General features: G+C 45.2%; 1 protein-coding gene across 7 annotated transcripts in view; it reads left to right on the top strand.

Annotated features, from left to right (window-relative positions):
* Positions 1 to 18,802, top strand: part of DOCK3 (dedicator of cytokinesis 3) — a 677,098-nt gene that overhangs the window by 616,025 nt on the left and 42,271 nt on the right. For all 7 annotated transcript variants that reach the window (XM_055275673.2, XM_055275643.2, XM_055275636.2 and 4 more), the window contains exons 33-38: positions 5,647 to 5,732; positions 8,505 to 8,531; positions 8,662 to 8,757; positions 14,151 to 14,211; positions 14,726 to 14,819; positions 17,033 to 17,181. In XM_055275673.2, the coding sequence (XP_055131648.1) occupies positions 5,647 to 5,732; positions 8,505 to 8,531; positions 8,662 to 8,757; positions 14,151 to 14,211; positions 14,726 to 14,819; positions 17,033 to 17,181 (513 nt within the window). The remainder of the gene's footprint in view (positions 1 to 5,646; positions 5,733 to 8,504; positions 8,532 to 8,661; positions 8,758 to 14,150; positions 14,212 to 14,725; positions 14,820 to 17,032; positions 17,182 to 18,802) is intronic.

The raw sequence follows: 18,802 nt of genomic DNA, 5'->3' as shown, positions 1-18,802 counted from the left end.
GATACAAATAAATGGAAAAACATTCCATTCTCATGGATAGGAAGAATCAATATCATGAAATGGCCATACTGCCCAAACTAATTTATAGATTCTATGCTATCTCCATCAAGCTATCATTGACTTTCTTCACAGAATTAGAAAAAAACTACTTTAAATTTCATATGGAACCAAAAAAGAGCCTGCATAGCCAAGATAATCTTAGGCAAAAAGAACAAGGCTGGAGGCATCACGCTACCTGACTTCAAACTATACTACAAGGCTACAGTAACCAAAACAGCATGGTACTGGTACCAAAACAGGTATATAGACCAATGGAACCGAACAGAGGCCTCAGAAATAACAACATGCATCTGCAACCATCTGATCTTTGACAAACCTGACAAAAACAAGCAATGAGGAAAGGATTCCCTACTTAATAAATGGTGCTGGGAAAACTGGCTAGCCATATGCAGAAAGCTGAAACTGGACCCCTTCCTTACACCTTATACAGATATTACCTTAACGTGGATTAAAGACTTTAAATGTAAGACATAAAACCTTAAAAACCCTAGAAGAAAACCTAGGCAATGCCATTCAGGACCTAGGCATGGGCAAAGACTTCATGACTAAAACACCAAAAGCAATAGCAACAAAAGCCAGAATTGACAAATGGGATCTAATTAAACTAAAGAGCTTCTGCACAGCAAAAGAAACTATCATCAGAGCGAACAGGCAACCTACAGAATAGGAGAAAATTTTTGCTATCTATCCATCTGACAAAGGGCTAACATCCAAAATCTACAAAGAACTTAAACAAATTTACAAGAAAAAAAAACCCTATCAAAAAGTGAGCAAAGAAGATGAACAGACACTTCTCAAAATAAGACATTTATGTGGCCAACCAACATATGTAATGAAAGCTGATCATCACTGGTCATTAGAGAAATGCAAATCAAAACCACAATGAGATACCATCTTACACCAGTTAGAATGACAATCGTTAAAAAATCAGGAAACAACAGATGCTGGAGAGGATGTGGAGAAATAGGAACATTTTTACACTGTTGGTGGGAGTGTAAATTACTTCAACCATTGTGGAAGACAGTGTGGCAATTCCTCAAGGATCTAGAAGCAGAAATACCATTTGACCCAGCAATCACATTACTGGCTATATACCCAAAGGATTATAAATCATTCTACTATAAAGACACATGCACATGTATGTTTACTGTGGCACTATTCACAATAGCAAAGACTTGGAACCAACCCAAATGCCCATCAATGATAGGTTGGATAAAGAAAATGTGACACATACACACCATGGAATACAATGCAGCCATAAAAAGGATGAGTTCATGTCCTTTGCAGGGACATGTATGAAGCTGGAAACCATCATTCTCAGCAAACTAATAAAAGAACAGAAAACCAAACACTGCATGTTCTCACTCATAAGTGGGAGCTGAACAATGAGAACACATGGACACAGGGAGGAGAACATCACACACCAGGGCCTGTCAGGGGATAGGGGCTAGGGGAGGGATAGCATTAGAAGAAATACCTAATGTAGATGACAGGTTAATGGGTGCAGCAAACCACCATGGCACAGGTATACCTATGTAACAAAACTGCCCGTTCTGCACATGTACCCCAGAACCTAAAGTATTAAAAAAAAAAAGGCCAAAAAATGAAATTGTTGTTATATATTGGTTTGTAATATCCCTTTTTTGGTAGCAACTTGTCATGACTACCTCTTCATGTGAATTAATGCTCCCCTATACTACCCTGTCAGTTTAGAGGCTATATGGTATTCCATTGTATGGCTGGACTGTAATGTATTTTGTTAAGCTCCTAATTTTATTTTTTTAATTTTTTTTTTTTTGAGACGGAGTCTCGCTCTGTCACCCAGGCTGAAGTGCAGAGGCACGATCTCAGCTCACTGCAACCTCTGCCTCCTGGGTTCAAGTGATTCTCCTGCCTCAGCCTCCTGAGTAGCTGGGATTATAGGTGCATGCCACCACACCCAGCTAATTTTTGTAGTTTTAGTAGAAACTGGGTTTCTACTAAAACTACAAAACTACTAGCCTGTTGGTCAGGCTGGTCTCGAGCTCCTGACCTCATGATCTGCCCACCTGGGCCTCCCAAAATGCTGGGATTACAGGCATGAGCCCCCATGCCTGACATGTTTGTTTTTTTTTTTTTTTTTTTTTTTTTTTTTTGAGACGGAGTTTCCCTCTTGTTGCCCAGGCTGGAGTGCAATGGCATGATCTTGGCTCACTGCAACCTCCTCCTCCCAGGTTCAAGCAATTCTTCTGCCTCAGCCTCCCAAGTAGCTGGGATTACAGGCGTGTGCCACCATGCCCAGCTAATTTCTTTTTGTATTTTTAGTAGAGATGGGGTTTCACCATGTTGGTCAGGCTAGTCTCAAACTCCTAACCTCATGTGATCCACCTGCCTCCATCTCCCAAAGTGCTGGGATTACAGGCATGACCCACCTCTCCCAGCCCCTAATTTTAGCAACTCAGGTTCATTCCAAATTTTTGTTGTTAATATTGCAAAAAATATTTATTCTCAGTTTCTTAGGTAAATTTCTCAACATGTAATCACTAGATCAAAGAGTCAGAAACCTTTCTTAAGTTTTTATAGCACAATTTTTTGAAATCCAGACTACCTTTTCTGTGTATGTTCCATCTAAGCAATTACCATGCTGAGCCGTGTCAGCTGTCATACCTGCCTCCTCTGCCAGATGATGGGCTCTTAGGGATCAGGATTATTTCTTGTGCATTTTTATATCTCAGAACCCACCATGGTGCCTGGGACATGGTAGGCTTATAGAGATGAAAATCAAAACTAGCATTTATTGAGTACTTCCCAAGATCCAGGGCACAGTGACACCAAAGAGGAATGTTACCACCATTCCTATTTCACAAATGTAGAAACTTGGGCTTAGAGAGGTAAATATCAGAACTATGCAGCTCATTATATCACAGGACAAATATTTGTTGAATGAAGATGTCACTTCAGGAATATTGTTTCTATGGAATAAAAGTAACTGCAAACTTGATGGTACATAATATGTTTGAAGAACTTATTATTTTGTTTGACTTAGATATGTTGATTTTGCATGCATTGATATTTAGTGTCCCATGTTTTAGATTTCTAGATTTCTCCTAATAACTTCCCCTTTATGAGCTCTGTAGGGGTGATTAAGTAATGTCCCCCATATCCTTCCATCACCAGCTTTTTTTTTTTTTTTTTTTTTTGAGATGGAGTCTCACTCTGTTGCCCAGGCTGGAATGCAGTGGCACGATCTCGGCTCACTGCAACCTCCACCTCCTGGGTTCAAGTGATTCTCCTGCTTCAGCCTCCCGAGTAGCTGGGATTATAGGCAGGTGCCACCACGCCTGGCTAATTTTTTTGTATTTTTAGTAGAGATGGAGTTTCACCATGTTGGTCAGGCTGGTCTCAAACTCCTGACCTCAGGTGATCTGCCCGCCTCAGCCTTCCAAAGTGCTGGGATTACAGGCGTGAGCCACCACACCCAGCCCCATCACCAGCTTCTTTGCCTAATACAAAGTTCAAAACACTTGAATAGGTATCAGAAGCACGTGGAAGACTCATTAAAGCACAGCTTGTGTGCTCCCACCCTGAGTTTCTGATCCAACAAACTAGAGGAGGCCTGAGAATTTTAATTTCTAACAAGATCTCTGGTAAAACTGCTGCTGCTGGCCCAGAGACCCATTTTGAGAAACATTTAGTTTCCAGTGGACTGTTGTACCCTGTTTACACTGTTGTACTCTCTGCTGCTCTAGGTCCCCTCCCCACATTTTTGCTCTGTTCTGAAGGCACAATCTACCTATACCACAATGTGTGAAGAGAGATCCCTTGTTATAATCAGGCCCGTCTCTTGGGGGCCTTTTAGCCAGCAGGTTGACCCAGTGAGGCAAGAAAAGCTCTGAAGTGGGACTGATCCACCTTGGCTTCTAGATGCAGCTCTACCTGTCTTAACATAACCCCAGGCAAGTCCCTGCTTATGCCTCTTCTCTACACAGAGAGTGAGACGGCTTCAATCCCTAAGGACCCCAGGTCTCAGACTTTCTGTTTCTTCTCAAATGTATATTCAAGCAACTCACTCATCCCTGCCCTGGCCATGTAGCAGACCACTATTAAAAAAAAAAAAAGGCTATATTTATTGATCTGTCCTCATTTTCTGGTCATCAGACTTCAGAGGCCCTAATTGCCTTCACTGAATTTACTAATTCAGTTATTCTTTTATTATTTCTTAGCCTTAGGATTCTTTGCTCTCTGTATAGTGAGAAAGGCTTCTGTTTATAGTACATTATTTCATGCAGCCATACCGTGGCTTTTTTGTTTATATGAAATAATAAATAATATCACAGTACCACAGTTTAAAGGTTAACAAAGGGGTCGAGCGTGGTGGCTCACGCCTGTAATCCCAGCACTTTGGGAGGCTGAGGCAGGTGGATCATCTGAGGTCAGGAATTCAATACCAGCCTGGACAACATGGTGAAACCCCATCTCTACTAAAAATACAAAAATCAGCTGGGCATGGTGATGCGTGCTTGTAATCCCAGCTACTCAGGAGGCTGAGGCAGGAGAATCGCTTGAACCTGGGAGATGGAGGTTGCAGTGAGCCGAGATCGCGCCTGTGCACTCCAGCCTGACATAGTGAGACTCCATCTCAAAATAAATAAGGTTAATAAAAGGTTAAAACAATTTTATATCATATCACTTACAACCAGTTTCTCACCTCAGAGTAAATCCAGTGAGACCTATTAGAAAAGTGGCTGAGATCAGGATAAATAGCCAATGCATCTGAGGCTTAATACCTAGGTGATGGGTTGATAGGTGCAGCAGACCACCATGGCACATGCTTACCCACGTAACAAACCTGGCACAATCAACAATCAAACAATCAAGCACAGGTATCCCCTGAACTTTAAATTAAATTTTAAAAAAAGAAAAGTGACTGAGTACTGCTGAATGCCCTTGCAAATCCATGGGGTAGGAACAAATATAGTCTTGCTCCTTATGATTTAGGTATCCAATAACAAATGCAGGGGCCCAGTGATGGTCCAGTGATAGGAACAGCAGCCTCAAGGGCTCTAGGTTCTGTGGGTACAAACAGTGGAGCCTGTTATCCTGAAGGAAATTCTCTGGAGGAAACACTCAAATCTCATTCAGCTCCATTTAATGCCAGTCGTTAGAGTGAGGACAAGCTCCCCAGAAAGCATCCTTTTTGACTGGCTGACTACAGGGTAAAGTTCTAACCAAATATATTTTATGCATACAAATTCTTTTGAATTAATGTTTTTAAAGGGGGAAAAAAACATCTGAAAAAGGCCTCTTTTGAATCCAAAATACTTTTCTCTGTAGGGAATCCTTGCCTTTTGCCTTTAGATTGGAAAGAGCACCTGAGACTTTTAAGTCCTATGTCTTTTTCAAACCACTGGGGTGGGAGGCCTTCTTGATTTGGGGAGGCAGAGTGGTTTCTTGGTGCTATAGGTAAGATACTATCTCCCTCATTTCTTTGGAGCAAGGACAGGATCCAGAAGTAGTTTCCCACCATCCTCACCCACCACAGGAACTGGATTGCCCATTCTTCTTCTGAGGTCATCTCAGGTTTATGAAGTCTCTGCTTCCTTCTAGGTGGAGGCCGAGTTGATTGACAAGCTGGACAGCATGGTGTCAGAAGGGAAAGGTGACGAGAGCTACAGGGAGCTCTTCAGCCTACTGTAAGCTGCTCCAGTCCCAGGCACACCACACTGGGGGATGGGATGAAGTGGGCCAATGAAAAGTATAGGTTGCAACTGCACTGGCAGGCTTTAGAGGTTGATTATCAAGAGAGACCTGGGTTGTTCCTGATGGTAGCAATGCACAACTTCTGTCAACAAGAAACCAAGCTCTTTCAGGGATTCCCATGGTTGACTGAAAAGATAGAAAACAGGTAATCTCTGAGCTCCTAGATTTGCTGACAGGAAGAGAATCATTGTATGTCTTCATAACATGCACTGCATCTGGATGGGGGGCAGACGGTTCATGGAGACTCAGTTCTGGGCTCAGTGCTGGCATTTCAAGGTGGGGGATAAATCCTCCTTTGAGAGACAGGTTCCTGTTTGCCCTGCTTTGTAAGGTAGTACAATCAGCTTGAAAAACATTGCAGTGAGCTCTTGAAGAAGCTGCAACACTCTTTCCAGGCCAGTTTTCACGTTTGTGGAATGAGATGGTTGTACTGAATGATGTCAGGGTTCTTCTGGGTCCTCCATTCCATGGTTTCTGGCTTGAGTTGATGGAGGCCAAGAGACCTGAAGAGAGACTCAGGGGAACTATGGCCCTCCCAAGTAGATAGTGATGTTGCTATTTTATCTTCCTAAAAAACGAAATCTTAAGATATTTACAGCTCTAGAATACCCTCCCCATCTTACTTATTTCCAACTTTGAGATGTTCTTTGTTTTAGTACCATTTTGAAGACAAACCTCTAGCATATTTTTTCAGGAATAATACTATCCATTTGCTTAGAATTTTCCAGTGTGCAAAATGTATTGGCATTTCTTACCTTATTTGATCCTCACAACATACCTGCAAGGTGTGCAGAGTAGAAATTATCTTCCCTCCCACTTGAGAGATAAAGAACTGGGCTCAGGGAAGTGCCAGCGTGCACTCAGTTGGATGATCAGTAAGAGGCAGCTCTGGAAGGAGGGCCCAGATCTTCTAATTTCAAAATGGGAGAGTCTTTCCGCTATACCATGCCCATTTTGTTTCTTGAGGAGTCATGAGGTAAAATGTAAATTTATTTTAAATTTAAGTAATTATAATTTGTGAAAATGAATCCATACTTTAGTATTTCTTTTTTAGCCGAAGATTTGTCTAATTGTGGAAACAAGGCAGTGTTCCTTGGCCACTAACAAATGACTACTACAAAGGAAAAAATACAAAAATAATCTGCAATTACTAATTACCTGACCAAATCATGTTTATAAGCTCTTTTAAAATCAGTCTAAGAACTGAGAATCACTGATAACATGGAGCAGCATTTTCCAATTTGTGTTTTTGGAAGATGTTTGTAGGTATGCTAAAAAAAAAAGTAAATCATGGGTAAATTAGTTTAGAAAAAATTCAGCTAAGCAAAATTGAACAAGCCTGTTTATTGTAGGACTTCTCAAAGCCTTTGTTATGCAAAAGGATATGAGCTGGGTGCAGTGGTATGCACCTGTAATCCCAGCTACTTGGGAGGCTAAGGTGGGAGGATTGCTTGAGCCCAGAAGTTCGAGACTATCCTGAGCAACATAGCAGGACCCCATCTCAAAAAAAAAAAAAAAGGATATGAAAAATCTCCAAAAGGAGGGTATAGTGATCAGCAATTCCCAATTTTCCATGCTTGTGTGCTCACAGAACATTTCCACCTGTCCTCTAGGACAGAGACCTCTGTAGAACACAATTGAAAAATGCTGGTACATTTCTCAACCAATAAAGCCACAGAAGTCAGATTCAGTGTTCTTACCTTCTCTAACAACAGGAGTCACCTGGAAAACCCTCACTTTCTCAGAAGCCTGGCCTAGGCAGTATGCTCTGCGCAAGGAGACAGTCATCATTGTAGCAGCAGCATTAACAGCAGTCAGGCTGTGGGTTTGAGTCCTCAGTGCTAGACCCCTAGCTGGGTCGGCCACCCCAGGTGACTCTTATGACCTTAGAGAGCAAGGAACAGTGTGGAAAGGAATCAGGAATAGGATTGTATGGAGTGAAGGATGGACCTGGGCTCATCACTGGAACAAGCAGAATGAGTTCAAGTCATTGTCCTTTAGGAAAGACCTGTGGGATGGCAGAGGATCTCAGAAGCCAGGCTTTTGGAGAAGCCAGGGGCTGCCCTGAGGTACCAGAAGCATGGGGTTGTCAAGTAAGAAAAAAACCTGGGCATTTAGCTCCTGGCTCTGGCACATTTTGCTTGGGAGCATTCCCTGTGACAGTAGGATGGCCAAGTATAGCTCCTGGACTTGCTCACTTTCCCTCATGTTGGGGCCCCAGGACTAGTGGGATCTTTCCCTTAGTTTCCATGAAGATGATGGGTTTAGGCTGGGTGTGGTGGCTCATGCCCATAATCCAAGCACTTTGGGAGGCCGAGGCAGAAGAATCGCTTGAGGCTAGGAGTTCAAGGCCAGACTGGGCAACATAGCAAGACCCCATCTTAAAAAAGAAAAATTAAAATTTTGAAAAACAGACCTTGGTGAGGATGGCTCTGGGCAGTGATAAAGAATCAGCCATTGGCAAAGTCAGCCTTATCCCTCAGTGGGCTCTTGTTCAACTACTTCAGAACAGACCTCAACTACTCCTTCAGAACAGAACAGAAGTGAGTTACAGTGTAGGCCTAAGGTGGCTGGAGCCGAGCCCCTCCCTCCCCCCACCTCAGTGGCATCCTTAGGAACTTGTACATGGAAATCGAAGATGTGTTTTCATTTGTTTCTGCCAGTTCAGTAACCTTCTTGTCTTTGCTTTCTGCTGCATGGAGTAGAACCCAGCTCTTTGGGCCCTACCCCAGGTAAGACTGCAGTGTGGTAAGTCTGCTGTCTCCAGATCCATCACAGCCTCCATGGGCTCTTGGACTTCACTCTTGTGCCCAGGAGAAGGCTCATGAATTGTGTTTGCTTTCTCCACCCCTCCACCAATAGCCTGCTGGAGAAGGTTGAACAAGAAACATGGCGCGAGACCGGCATTTCCTTTGTGACCTCAGTCACCCGCCTCATGGAACGTCTTCTTGACTACAGGTATCTTCTCAGCCACCTGCTCACCTCTTCCCTTGTCAGGATACTCTCTCTAGCAAGGGAATCCCCCTGACCTGAAAACTGAGACCATGTGCCCTTCATGGGGAGGACTGTTGTGATATTGGGTGCCATCACCAGTCAATAGGAATCTGCTGATGACCAAGGAGAGACAGAGACAGAGACTTTTCCCAGGGGTAGGCTAGGGCCTCCTGGGATTCCCCACTAAAATGTGGACACATGTACCCAGGAGGGAGCTCGGGGACATGTAGTCATCTGGCCTTCCATCCAGAAGGGTCAAGGCTCAGAGGAATGGGCACAGCAAGAGGGAAGAGTAAAGCTCTCTCCAGAGCAGGGCAGGGAACAGCTGTAGGTCCTTAGTGCAGACCCTCCTCATAACCATAGGCAGATGAGCATAGAAGTATCACCTGGAGGACTTGAAGTTGGCTTTTCCAGGGACTAGGGACCTCACTTTTCAATGCCTATATTCTTTATCTAAAATCTATTTATTTCTGTCCCCTGGTCATGGCCAGAATAGATTAGAGGAAACAGCCTGTGAGCTCAGAGATCTTCATATTATGTTCAGTCTGGGAGTTCATGTGGAATAAGAATTTTTTTTTTTTTTGGAGATAGTCTTGCTTTGTCACCCAGACTGGAGGGCAATCATGGCTTACTGCAGCCTCGAAGTCCTAGGCTCAAGCGATCCTCCCACCTCAGCCTCCTGAGTAGCTGGGGCTACAAGCCCATGCCACCATGCCCAGCTAATTTTTTGTTTTTTGTTTTTGTAGAGACAAGTTCCCACTATGTTGCCCAGGCTGGTCTCAAATTCCTGGGCTCAAGTGATCCTCTCACCTCGACCTCCCAAAGTGCTGAGATTACAGGCCTGAGCTGCTGCACCCAGCCAGAATTAGAATTTCTTAATGAAAGTCTGCCTTCTCAGTTGTATCATGGCTTTTGAATTGGTCCAAACATGACAATGAAACCACAACTGCAGGCTTAATCATTCTCTCAGCAGGGTTCAGGTGATGGCTAAAGGTGCCTTTTGGGAGCCTGGAGGAAGGTGAGGAGAAATGATAAATGAAACCCAGCTCCAAGCAATAGTTGCCTTCTCTGTGCTATAAGCTGTGCAAATGCCAAATGAGGGGAGCATTTTCAGCTCATGGATCAGGAAATGGGAGAGTTAAGCCTGGTTCCAGTTGCTGCTGAAGTAGAAGATGCTGCTATGCAAAAGATTCAGGTGTCCAATGCACTGGCCTGGAAATGGAAATGGAATTGCTGAGAAATGTGCTCATGTCTTAAGCATCCCCCCCATTCTGTAGCACAGCTATGCTTGTGGGAACTTTAGCCCATTTTTCCTGGGCCTTTTGAGTTCAAAGCTGGCCTTGGGGCCCCTTTTACAGCAGGAGACTTCTTTGTTCACACCAGGTTTGTAGCTTCTCCTGCAGCTGCAATTAGACAGGGAAGAGAGGTGGGCAAAGCGCTGCACCTCCCCCTTTCCAAAACATTTTCTAAAGTTTGGCTTTATTCACCATGGCCTAACGAAGGAGCATAAAATAATTTCTTAGGCTCCAAGGCCTTGTTCTAGCCGCCTGTTTGATTTCTTTAGCTGCCTTCTACAAGCAGCTCAAACTCATGCCCAAAACCAACTTCATTCTCTATTTCTTGTCTCGGTGGTAGTATCTACAAAAAGCCCAAAGTCTTTAATATGGCATCACTGGCCTTTGCTCACTTCTCCAGACCAACCTTCTGCTAGTCCCCAGTACTCATGCCCTACACCCCAGCCTCCCAGTGTTGCTCCTTGCTAACATGAAAGGAAACAGCATAATGTTGATTATGGCACCTGTCTATTGAAAGTCTACCACATGAGTGCTCTACATACATTTTCTTTTTTTTTTTTTTTTTTTTTTTGAGAGGGAGTCTCGCTCTGTCACCCAGGCTGGAGTGCAGTGGCGCAATCTCGGCTCACTGCAAGCTCCGCCTCTCAGGTTCACGCCATTCTCCTGCCTCAGCCTCTCCGAGTAGCTGGGACTACAGGCGCCTGCCACCACGCCCGGCTATTTTTTCATGTTTTTAGTAGAGACGGGGTTTCACCGTGGTCTCGATCTCCTGACCTCGTGATCCGCCCGCCTCGGCCTCCCAAAGTGCTGGGATTACAAGCGTGAGCCACCGCGCCCGGCCCACATTTTCTCTAATCCCATAAGCATCCTCATTCTTTTTATCCATGAGGAGACAACTAAAGTATACATATGTAACAAACCTGCAGGTTGTGCACATGTACCCTAGAACTTAAAGTATAATAAAAAAAGAAAAAGCCAAAAAAAAAAAAAAAGAATAAGTACAACTGCTAGGATTTGAACTCAGATCTAGCTGACTCAAGAACCATGCCCTATCTCTGTGTCCATGTTGTCACCACTTAACCACTTGTATTTTCCCTTCAGGCTTCTCTGTATGCTGTGTTCTCTCCCAAGAGTGGTCTTCCAACTCACCTCTATTAAAGAAGCTTTCCCAAGCCAGGAGCTTACCTTTCCGTGCACACATTGAATGATGATCATTTGTCATCTTTCTGTCTTACCTTACAAAAGAGAACCAGCTCCTTGAGGATAGGAACCTTGTCCTTATCTCCCTGTTCCCCTGTATGGGGGCCAGCTCCTGGCAGGTGCATAGTAAATAATGAGTGATAAACTTGTTGGAAAGACCATGCAGGAACCAAGCAACTCTTTGCCTCTACCTCAATGCAGTTAGTTCAAGAACTTACTAAGAAAAGAATTGTTGGCCAGGCACGGTGGCACATGCCTGTAATCCCAGCACTGTGGGAGACCAAGGCAGGCAAATTGCTTAAGCTCAGGAGTTCGAGACCAGCCTGGGCAATATGGCAAAACCCTATCTCTATGAAAAATTGGAAAAGTAGCCAGGCGTGGTGGCATGCACCTGTGGTCCCAGCTACTTTGGAGGCTGAGGTGGGCAAATCACTTTAGCCGGGGAGGTCGAGGATGCAGTGAGCTGAGATTGCGCCACTGAACTCCAGCCTGGGCGACAAAATGAGACCCTGTCTCAGAAAAATAAAAGAAAAAGAAAATAGTTGTTGATATGACTCAAGGGAAGGACATCAAACAAAAAGGAAAAAATAATTGTTCAAAGTTTTAAAATATTTACATTGATTAAACAAATAATCAATAGATTGTACTCTAGAATTACCTGAACCTGTTATGTAAGACTCAATTTTAGGCTGGCAAAACTTTAGATACTCAGAGGAATACCTCTTCAACTTTTATATCAGTGTCTTTAACTTTTGTGTGAATCTCAGACACTCTGTGTCAGACATGAAGATTCTCGCTGGTAGTAACTATATTTCCCAGGTTAGGAAGCAGAGCCCTGGAAGGGTTTTTTGTGTGTGTGTGCCTGGAACAGACAGGGACAGAGCTAGAGTTGCCAAGCCCTTGTGGCTCAAAGTGGAACCTCTACCTGGAACAGGCAGCTGAGGGCTATGAAGCCTGCCTTTCCCAGGCCCCTCAGGTTGCAATGAGGGCTGCCTGCTCACTGATGTAGTCCCCAGCCAGCCCACTACCCAGGTGAGCCGGATGCTTCAGAAGCCTCTTTCTGGAGTCTTCCCTGCTCACCCTTCAGAGAAAGAGCAAGAGGAAAGCAACAGCTGCACCTAAGTCAGACTTTAAAAGGCATCCACCGTGAAGTAGCCACACAGAAGTGATGCAGAGCTGCACAAAAAAAGAGTCTGCTGTCAGCAGTGCAGAGGAGAAGCAGTCATAGAGCACAGAAGTGTGTAGGATGCCCCTGGTATCACAGTGTTGAGGCCAGTTCCTTTCTGTTTAAGGGACTTAGCTATGAAGTTCTGGTTATGGCCAAACAGAAGTTAATCGTTGGTAAATGTTTCAGATGCTTTATAGAAAATATAAATCACTAAATGCCAAAGTGGCTAGGTAAGATCTCACTGCCCTTCATGGGGCCAACTTACTGGGGAGACAGATGCCTTCTACTATTGTGTGGGTTGCTTGGAACAACTTGGCCATCTGACCTCAGGCTCACTCCTCGAAAAGTCAAGCAGTTTCCTGGCCCTGCTAGCACTAAAGGGACAGGTTCTGCAGAGGGATGTTCAGGACCCTCATGTCTGGCTACATAGGAACCAAATATCTTATGTGGTGAATGTGCTGATAGGTCAAACCCCCCTAGAAAGGAGGGCCTTAGTTCCAAACCTCACAAACCTGTCAACTCTGACAGGAGACTTCCACAGGAAGGACATTTGGCTTTGCAGAATATCATGAGAGGAGTATGGATTTTCAACATCCTTTTCTTTCAAAGAAGTCATCCCAATGTTCTTCCTCTGCATGATGGGAAGGTGGGGAGAACTGGGTTTGTCAAATGACCATCCAGAGGCTCAGTGACTTGGCCTAGGGACCCTGACTCCCAGCTATACTGCTCTTCACTGGGCCCTGTGCCTGTCAGTGGAGCAAAGCCAGACACTCTCCAACCTGACCCTAGAAATCTGTATAAACCCCTTTCTGCAGCTTTTCCCCAGAGCTGCTAATACACAGCTACACAAGAAACTAGATCTTCTCCATAGCAGTGTGGGCTGCTATGGAAGGAGACACATCAGGCAGATGGCACTCTGGCTGGCATAGGAGACGTCTTGCTGGATTCACCAGTCTGGTTCTCATTCTCCTTCATCTCCTTGTGCCAGGCTTCTGCTCCTTTCCAGAGGAGCTTGGCTTTGACCAACCCTCTCCCTATCTTGGAAAAATCCATTCTCAGTGTTCCTATTTTCCTGTCTCTCACAGGCCATCCCTGACCCCTCCTACACACAGACCCTGCTAGGTATGAATGCAGCTCAGTCCTGGCTGATGCTTTAAGCACGAGACCTGCTGCTTCTGGTGATAGATGGCTCCAAACACTAGTACACAGAAAGGAAACCATAGGGAGAAATGTCAACTAGGTGGTGAACATGTACAGGGCCCTGAAGCTAGGGCCCTGAAGTGGAGGGTCTTGGCTTCTATTCAGCACTCCCACAAAATGAAACCTGCCCTTTAAGGAGAATTCTGTGCCTCCCTTTTTGGGAAGTTGAGGATTTGGCCTTCCACTTAATTCATACACCCTTTTGTGCCAAGGACATTGGTAGGTGCCACTTAATACCCTGATGTAACTCTGGGCTCTCTCTGTGCTCTGCCACCAGAATAAGGGGCTCAGTTGAACAGAGATCTTTGAGCCCTGAGAATGGTTCCAAAGCTAAAGGAGCTCACAGTAGAGTCCTTATCTATGGAAGCAGTTCCTGTTGGAGGCCATCTCAATCTGGGATTTGGTCATACTAATGCCCCAGTGATAGTACAGTTCTGTGTGTTGTCTCAAGGCCCCATTTCATATCTGGTGCTCATCTGTGCTGTCTCTTCCAGGGACTGCATGAAAGGAGAGGAAACAGAGAATAAGAAGATTGGCTGCACTGTTAACCTGATGGTGAGAGGACATGGGCCCTGACTTCTCTCTGCCTACTGAAATGGTTTCTGTCCTGCACTGATTGGCTTGGCCCTTCTAGAATACATGGCTGTAGGCCTAAGGGTTTGAATCAGGACATCAGCCCTGTTACTGGTATCTTAGAGGCCTGCACTTCCCCAAACACATTCCTACTTGGGGAAAGAATGAAATGAGCTTCTCTTTGGAAAGAACTCTAGCCTGGCCTCTTGGCAAGGACCCACTAAACCTGACATACCCCAATTCACAGTCAACCCTGACTCCTGATCTGCCCTGATGCTTTTCCTCTTAACACTACCCAGGGCTCCCATAGACCTGCCAGTAGTTCCACCCATAGCAGGTGTTCCTTCTGGCTGGTGCTTTCTCCTTCTGGTGCTGTCTGCCTCCAGGGCCTGCCCTCCCCCTCCTGCCCGGCACACCCACGGCTTTGGCCAGCTGCCCAGAGCTTGGCTATGGCTTCCACAGGTAGTTGACAGGTATTTCCTTCTCTTTATTATAGAATTTTTACAAATCTGAGATTAACAAGGAAGAAATGTATATCCGCTACATCCATAAGCTTTGTGACATGCACTTGCAGGCCGAAAACTACACAGGTAAGTGGGGAGAAGAGAGAGCCATGCCTGACCATGAGGACAAACTGAAGGGATTTGTGCAATAGGCAGAGAAAGGCTTCAGGCTGGTGCCTGCCAGATCTCAGCAGAATGTTGGGGCTTATGCTATCCCCTCACCTCACTCATTTCCCTCAACTCCTGTGTGGCACATGGTAGAGAGCAGGCGAAACTTCCACTTGTGCCTTTGTGCCATGTCCTCCACTACTTGAGGCTGTTTCACTCTTCTTCCCTCCTATCCACCCCTCTGAAGTCTCAAGGGTGACCTCCAAATTCTGGTGCACCAGGTTCAGAGCATCCTGAGCTCACTGTCACTCCTTATGAACAGAGAGCCTTTTTTAGGACTTTGAAAGCTGGAGCTAAGGTTATAACAAAGGAATATCCCCCTAACCCTGGAACTTCCAGAACTCACTAGCAGACCTTCCTTGCAGGCTAGGCTCTTCAGACCCTGCAACTGCATAGCAGCCTCACATTGTGCACCCAGTGTAGAGTATGAAGAATGTTCATCTGACTTCTCGACAGGCCAGACAGGGCTCCTTTCATTGTATCTACAATCTAATCCAATATCAAGGCCTTTTCTAACTAGAACAAATTTTAAAGCATTTCAAAGTGGCTGTCACATCTGTTTACTGAGAACCACACTGAATCAGGGGATTGCGTGCATGCACATGTGTCCTATCTGATTGACTTAGGCCATCACTCCCCTCAAAGAGCCATTTTCTCCACTGTGGTGACCAGCCATTATGTCTTAGCTCTTAGGCGATAGGACTTGAATTTGTGTGATAGACCAGGAAATTTAAGCTATCCTTGTCTGCAAACACTATTGCAGTTAGGTAGATTTGTAGAAACAGAGAATCCTCCTTCTTTATCTCTAGCCGTTAGAGAGTGTTTGGCATAGATGGTATCTTATCTGATAGCACAGCTTGGCAAGAATTAAATCTAAAATGACTGAGCTTTGAATCTTAAATTCAGCTGGCTAATAAAATAAAATGACTGGGCTGAGTCTACCATTCTCTGCATCCACTTGCACCTATGATCCCAGCAACCCTCCGAGAGGGCAGTGAAGAGAAAGACTTTGATAAATGTTAGGTATCAGTAGAAGCATTTGCTAAACTCCTAGGGAACTGGGCCATGACTGAGAGGCTGGGTCAGGGATTTTAATAGAGAAAGAGTGCTAAGCCTTGTCTCTGATGGCTCAGGGAATGACATCTGAAAAGAATATAGACAAGGAAGAAAAAGACGTTCCATGGTTTCCTAAGCTCCAGAGGGAAGCCCTGAGTTCCACAGGGCTTGTCCCTAGAGAGAAAAGGCTTCCTGATCCCATGAGGAGGCGTGTACATTCCTTGGCAGGAAGTTCCAGTGGCAAGGGCACAGGCAAAGAGGCAAGGATGAGGAGGAGCCTAAAGAGTGGACACAGGCAAGTGGGCCTAGCTAAAACTGGAAGTGGGTCAATAAATGGTTAGAAATGAGATTCTTCATAGTGATGGGGAGTAGATTTGAGTAGGGCCTTGAAAGCCAGGCAGAAGCACAGAAGCTAGAACTAATTAACTTGCCAGTAGGAGATGCCCACTAAAAATGAACAAATAGAACAGAAGAGAGAAAACTGTGTAATGAGGCCCCTGAGCCGTGGCTGTGATTCAGTATGACTCATCCCTTGGAATGTAGGGAGCCATGGTATTTCACTGCTGTTGTTTTACATAACCTTCTCTAATTGCTCCACACATAAGAGTAAGATGTTGCCAGGCCTTCACTCTGGGTCTAGTGTCAATTTAGGTTCCTTTGGTAATGGAGCCCTAAGAGCCAGTTCTGAGAAGGTTGGAAAGGAAGCTGTAGTCAGTTGAGCAAAAAGGAACCCAAGAGCTCTCTCTGATGTGTCAACGTCTCCCAAAGCAAGGCAACCTGTGCACAGATTTTTGGGTAGCTGAACCATTCTTTATTAATCTGGAGGCCGGAACAGGTGACCAGGCCATGGAAGGAAGGTGTCTACCAGAATATTTGGCTCCTTCATGCTGTGGACAAGGGTTATTGGCTTGCTGCTGAGCAGCCCTACTGTTTCATCTTTGGTATCCAGTGTCCCTGACCTGGGCTGCACATGACTTGCACTGGCATTCTGCCCAGCATACTCCTCTGACACCAGGCTGCTCCTGGGCCCCTGAGCAAGGGAAGCCCCTGGACCTCCGTGCTGTCTGTCCCCACAGAGGCCGCATTTACCCTGCTCCTTTACTGTGAGCTGCTGCAGTGGGAGGACCGGCCACTACGGGAATTCCTCCACTACCCATCGCAGACAGAGTGGCAGCGGAAGGAGGGACTGTGCCGGAAGATCATTCACTACTTCAACAAAGGCAAGGTACGCATCATTAGGCAAGCCCTTTAGCCCTTCAGCTTCTGCTGTGATGCATGGCATCTTGACACCATAGGGTTAACAGCAGCTGCAGGGGGTAGTGTGTGGGGTGGTGAATGGGTGGGTGCCTATCTATGTGCCTAAGATGTGGAGGCAGCATGATTTTCTCTGAGGGAGAAAAAGACAACAGCCTAATTCTGTGGCTTGAAAGCCGTATCCAGATTGTAGGTGTTAGAGACTACCCCATGTACCAGCTTTGCATATCTATAAATACGAATGCTTCTACAGCAGGGGCTTCTGGAACCCTGTTTGTTTTTATTGGATTTACTTAAAGAACTGATATGGCTTTCTAATCTGCTGCCATATAAAATATGAGTGGTAGAAATGAATGGATTTTAACCACAGCCAAAGGAGTCCTAAACTGGTATGTGTTCTTTTCTTAGATTTCCCTTCCCTACAGCACAGCCTGGGCTCCTCTCATATTGGGGTTATTTTCCATCAAACTACTTTCTATGGGATAGGCAGCATTGTCAGCACTGGTTTAGGCTTCCTTGGGACTTCCCAGCCATTCTCCTCCCATCTCTGGGAGAGCTCTACATGGGGCCCTCTGACTACCTACTGTTAGATGTGGCCCTTGTGCTGGAAAAACTTGTTGAAGCCATTTTCTCATTACTAAGCTTTGAGCACATTTTAAAGCTGAAATAGGGTCATTCATGGAATTATAGTAGCTGAGCCCCTGACTCAAATGGAAATTGGTTTTTGAGATGAGTTTTTTCATCAAAAAGAAAGATTTAAACATTAATGGCTTTTGCCTATAAATCAGAAAACATTCTTCAGTTTTACATAACATGGGGGACTTCTGTGTTTGTCAAAAATATTCACTCAGAAAACATTTCCCCATACAGAGAATGCACTGGTAAGCAAGAACCTTTCCAAAAGCACAGAAACTCTTATGTAACCTAGCCCAGAAAGGATGCCCATGCACAGCTCTCAGCCAGCCCATGTGACTGATCCACAATGCTGACCCAAAGCCTCTGGTCCTTGCTGATCCAGGGCCTGACACAGAGCCCCTCACATGCAGTTTTAGGCCTATTTTCCTGGCACCTGGCTAACCTGGAGCTGCCCCTCACCCACATACCCAGCAAGCCCTCCTAGCTCACAGGAAATGACATAAGCATGGTGTGAGTACGCATGTGTGCTTCTAGTGCATTCATTCTCATTTCTTTCCATGGGCACAGAGTACAGAGTGGAGAGTTATCCTAATCTGACTGAGTCTACCCGTGGGATGCATGAGCATTGATGGTCCCCTCTTCATCCCACGTTATAGTAATGCATAGAAAAGCTGGATTAAACTTTAACATGGACTAGGGAGTAAAACACAAAGTGTGCCTGAGTACTGTAGATGGACAAGAAGGAGAGAAGGACTAGGAGACTCCATAGGCCACCTTCTCAGGAATCTCCTCACTTCTCCTGCAATCCTGCCTTTGCCCTGAATTGCTGGAGGAGCAGAGTCTATGCTGAGTAGAGACCACTCAGTGAGCCCTCTCATGAGCTCATCCTCGAAGGGGCAGTTGTCAGACCCACTGTCTTAGGCTCACACGGAAGGCCTACCTTGTCTGTTCCTGTG

Source organism: Symphalangus syndactylus, chromosome 1 (genome assembly GCF_028878055.3).
Source record: "Symphalangus syndactylus isolate Jambi chromosome 1, NHGRI_mSymSyn1-v2.1_pri, whole genome shotgun sequence".
Lineage (NCBI taxonomy): Eukaryota > Metazoa > Chordata > Mammalia > Primates > Hylobatidae > Symphalangus > Symphalangus syndactylus.
This window is presented reverse-complemented; position numbering and strand designations above follow the sequence as displayed.